At 36.7% G+C, this 4,741-nt stretch overlaps 1 protein-coding gene across 1 annotated transcript; it reads right to left on the bottom strand.

Annotated features, from left to right (window-relative positions):
- Positions 1 to 276: 276 nt before the first annotated feature.
- Positions 277 to 1,266, bottom strand: LOC110564023 (taste receptor type 2 member 124-like). Its single transcript, XM_021661297.1, has one exon. The coding sequence runs from the start codon at positions 1,264 to 1,266 to the stop codon at positions 277 to 279; it is 990 nt and encodes a 329-aa protein (XP_021516972.1).
- Between the last annotated feature and the right edge of the window lie 3,475 nt (positions 1,267 to 4,741).

Raw genomic sequence — 4,741 nt, 5'->3', positions numbered from 1 at the left:
TGGTTCCTGGCTATTCAGGCAGTGTTGGGCATGGACTCCCTCTTGTAGAATGGGCCTCAAGTTAGGTTAGTGTAATGGTTGGCCAGCCCCACAGTCTTTGAGCCCCAGCACATCTTGCAGGCAGGATAGGGTGTAGGTTGAAGCTTTTGTGGCTGGGATGGTAACCTAGTCCCACCAATGTAACCCTTGCCTGGTTACAGAAGATGGCTGGTTCAGTCTCCCTCTATATGACTTTCATGATACAAAAAGTTAAGGAAGGTATAAAACATCCTTGAACTATTTCCACATAGATTTCTTTGCTATATAGAATACACAACAGCCTGTTGTTTGGATGTCATATGTAGTTGGGATACTCTGTCCTTTCAGCCTACATCTCAGCTGCCTCAGTACCAAGAACGAAGTCTGCTTTAATTTAGAATTGCCCAGAATCAGGATAAATGAATGAGCTGAAGGATACATGAGTTCAGTTATTACACAAATAATATGAACCAGTTCATTGTGACGCTTCTGAGAAATCCACGATATAAGAAGGGACAGAAAGTACATAGTATAGAGCAGTAGGAAGGAGACAATAATTCTCAAGGCATTCATGTGAGCCTTGGCACTAGGGTCTCCGTGTCCTCTGGAATTGAGCTGCATCTTCTGGAGATGTTTCCACAAAGAGAAGATTAGCAGGAGAAAAGCAATCAAGGCCAATGAAAATGGCGTTACAGAGAACATAGTCATGTTGAATAAGATCAGCTCTGTTAATAGGGCAAACTCAGTCCCCATAGGATTCACACTTGTATTTCCTCCATATTGATACAACCACTCTTCAACAGTGATGGCTGTCTGCATCAGATTTGCAAATAAAAAGGCCAAGCTTCCCAGCAGTATCCCCACAATCAATTGTTTAAGTCTCCATTTCAAGTAAAGAAAGATCTTCCAGGAGCAGTGAACTATTGTGAGTAAATAAAAGATGCTGAGGGCTGTGGTGAGCCAGACGCTGAAGTGGCTAGATAGTATGCAGCTGAACAGAATTATTTTAAATTCTTCTCTGGTAATAGATGAAACAGATTGATTTTTAACCCAAACAAGTAGTGTTTCCCAGATGAGACTCATTCTGCAAATTGCCAAGATAGTTAGTATTTGATCAATTGTGGAAAGATCTCTTTTATTGACCCAGTCAATGCAGTTTTTCAGCACTATCAAACCATTGCTCAAATTCCCCAAAATAAACTCTGCAACTACTACAATGGTGAAGATGCTGTGCAGGACAGGTTCCATGTTCAAACAGAGAAAACCCAAAGCCTAAAAGCAGTGCTCCTTATGTGCTGATCAAATGCTTGTCCTATGAGCCAGTGTACAGCTGAATTCCTTCTCCTCCTTGTCCTGCTCCTTCTGCAATCTCTGATTATAAGGAGAGCCAAACATCTTCCATTTGCCATTTAATATGCACACATTATTGTGACATAGTTTTTCTGCAATTCTCTGCTGAGTCCTAGCTATGTTTTTATGTGGTTGCCATGAGCTGAAATATTCAGCACATGATTTGGAAACCAAGGCCAACTCACATTGCGCATATGAAAATCAAGAAAGATTCTTTCCTACTGCTTTTGCATATCTGACCTTTTCCATATTTAGAAAATTTGGTTGTGCCAGCTTGAATTCTGAGGTACAAAAGTTCCAAAAACCTGGTTTGACAAATGTAAAGTTAAAAGTTTTTGTGCTCAAGAGTCTTGCCACTTTGGATTTAAAAGACATGCAATGTCAAGTATGTGTTTTTCTCGCAAAACTTCAGTTTCTGCTGAGCTCAGGCCCTATCTTTTCCACACTGAGAGTGGCAGCTGGATTCAAAGAAAAAGAGATGAATTCATTGTGAATAGTCAGCTTCTTTTTCTGCCTCTGAAGAAAAGAAGAAAACAGAATTTGCAATTGTACAGGCTGATTTAAGATTATTAATTTGAAATTCATGTTAATGTATTTAAATACTGTTTTAACCTTGCCTAATATAATAAATCATTCTATCATCTGTTGAAAAATTCATTTACAAATTAGCAATTACAAATTGCTAAGCTTATTAAAAACAAGGAAATCATGAAATTTGCAGGCAAATGGATAGAACTAGAAAAGATCATCCTGAGTGAGGTAACCCAGAACCAGAAATACACACATGGAGTATACTTACGTATAAGCAGATATTAGCCATATAATACCAAGTAACCATACTATAATCCACAGACCTAAAGAAACTAAATAGGAGGATGTTTAACTCTCATTCAGAATGGAAAACAGAATAGGCACTGGGAGTGATTGAAGAGAGAGAACTGGATGGGAACCTACCATGAATGTCCTCTCAAAGACACCCAGCAGGGGATCAAAACAGATGCTGAGACTCATAGCCAACGACAACAGATTTCAACTGATAATCACTTACAACAGTAATGGAATATTATTCATTATTTGAGGTTTTTTGTTTTTTGTTTTTTTTTTGACTGCTCAGAGCAGATAGAGAACTGTCTACATCCTAGGCTCACTAGCAGAGCAGTATACACCTTGCTTATTCCGACCTCACTGAAATTCTTAACAGACACAGACTCCAGGTGCTGGTTTCATTGTTCTTTCTATTCTTTCCATCTTGAGACTGCTACATGTATTTTTTCTTTCTACTTTTCTAAAACCTTTTTTTTGTTTGTTTTATTTGGTCTCACTATATTTGGGGAGAGGGAGTTTCAGATGTGGTCCACCTAAATTTAGGTTGCCTCACCTGAAGGACAAGGATGATTTCTGAAGTAAAAAGCAGAAAGCAAGCTGGCTCAGCAGTAGAACTCTGTCCAAACTGTGAAACCTTTTAGGTTTGTAAGTAAGTAGCTCATTAAGGGGACTGTATTTGGATATTAATATTTATTATTAATTTATCTGGAGTTAACAGCAGTTATTCCTAAACCAGCTGTATACCCAAACCACCATGCAGAGACTAGGATTTACTTAACTAACCTGGAGCACAATGCTGCTGCGCAATAGTTACTCCATCCTAAACCTCCAAGCCGGCGTAGTTTCCTCCCATTCAGAATTCCAACATTACACTTGCTTTCAGTCATATCTTAGGTACGATTGATTTATCTCTCCTCATGGTTCCAAGACCTCTCCTGCAGATCTCTGCTCACCTCCCACTCACTTCCTTCTCGCCCAGCCCCTCCCCACCCCCCAGGATCCCCTTTCCATCTTTCTTCCCAACCCAAAGTTCTCATGATAATTTTATATTTGCTCAAGCAAGATAAAATATAAGGAAAAATATTTAGTTGTGATCTTTGGAGCTTACTGACACTCAGATTCTGCGTGCATAGGTCACTTAAGGGACAGCACTGGCTTTGCACAAACACCATTGTTCACGGTTCTGGAAAGATTGTAGAAAAGAAAATTTCAGGAGGGAAAACTAGTGCAAATTAAAGTGGTTTCTTATACACACGGAAGCACAATCAGTTCCAGAGGGAAAACATAGGAACCTTTCTCAGTATCTGAAGGACAATGAAGAAGTATAGGGTATGAATGTTATTGTATAAAAGTTAGAGTGTTTACAACAATTTTGTTTCCTTGGATTGAAGATGTATGATCAATGTTTTGTTTTTCCCACACTTATTCACTTAGGATTTACTTAACCCTCTGGTAAATTCTGGCATATTCCTTATAATATTGTGTGCTAATTGTGCACAGAGGGTAATTGACTTGCACTAATGAACAAGTCAATGAAATATCAGTAGACATATCAGTATACTTTGAGTATATATGCGAGTGTGTTTGTAAAAATAACAATTAAAGATTAAGATGTGAAAATGAGCAAAGGGTATGATAGTGGTTGGAGAAAAGAATGAGAAGGGAGAAACAATGTAATTATATTTTAAAATTAAAAATTTAAAAATATTTAGTAATATTTCTATACTACTGTCCTACAGGAAATGAATATAATATTACCTCTCATTAGGAATGAAATTTCTCATTTCAAAATAAGATATTTTCTGTAGATTTGTTAGTGGAACCTTTTGTGAATTAAAGGTTTACCAATTTTAATTTTTTTCTTGATATTCCTAAGTTATTTCAAATCTTAAATAATATTCTTATACTAAATTGAACTTTCAATGTTGGAATAAGTCCATTTTGGCTATGATATACAGCCCTTTATATTTTTCCTGGTTTCACTATGCCAATATTGAATTATGATTATATAAGTTTCTTTATAATGAATATCGACAGTTAAATTTTTTGACACAGAGTTTTAATTTGTAGTCCACATAACATAAATCTCACTGTGTTGTCCAGCTATCCTCCTAAATCTGTTTGCTTCAGGCTCTCAAGTGATGACATTATAAGTATATATCAACAGACCTAATTATATTTAATAATCTTTTCTTTTCCATCAGGAATTGTCAGCATGGGTATATTAACCTCTTAGTAAGACCATTAATGTAAATTTCTGCTCCACTGGATGGAGTTTAGTGCCTAGTATTGTAATCTTGGTTAAAAAAAAAAAAGAATCTGTCTTGCGAGGTCATAGTTCTAAGATAGAACCTATTATTATTAATTTGAAAAATTATCACGATGTCAAATTGCCTTTTGAGTACTTACATTTATATCTATAAACCTGGATTATTCTCAACCTTCATCAGAATAATACCCTTTTACAATGGGCAGCATTTAATGGAGAGATAAATAAATGGTTGAGGTGCTAATAATAGGAGAGTCACCCTTCAATGGGACATCTTTA

Source organism: Meriones unguiculatus, chromosome 5 (assembly GCF_030254825.1).
Source record: "Meriones unguiculatus strain TT.TT164.6M chromosome 5, Bangor_MerUng_6.1, whole genome shotgun sequence".
Taxonomy (NCBI): Eukaryota; Metazoa; Chordata; class Mammalia; order Rodentia; family Muridae; genus Meriones; species Meriones unguiculatus.
This window is presented reverse-complemented; position numbering and strand designations above follow the sequence as displayed.

Excerpts from the sequence above, each read along its gene's own strand:
- LOC110564023 (XM_021661297.1), bottom strand. The coding sequence starts at position 1,266 with ATGGAACCTGTCCTGCACAGCATCTTCACCATTGTAGTAGTTGCAGAG.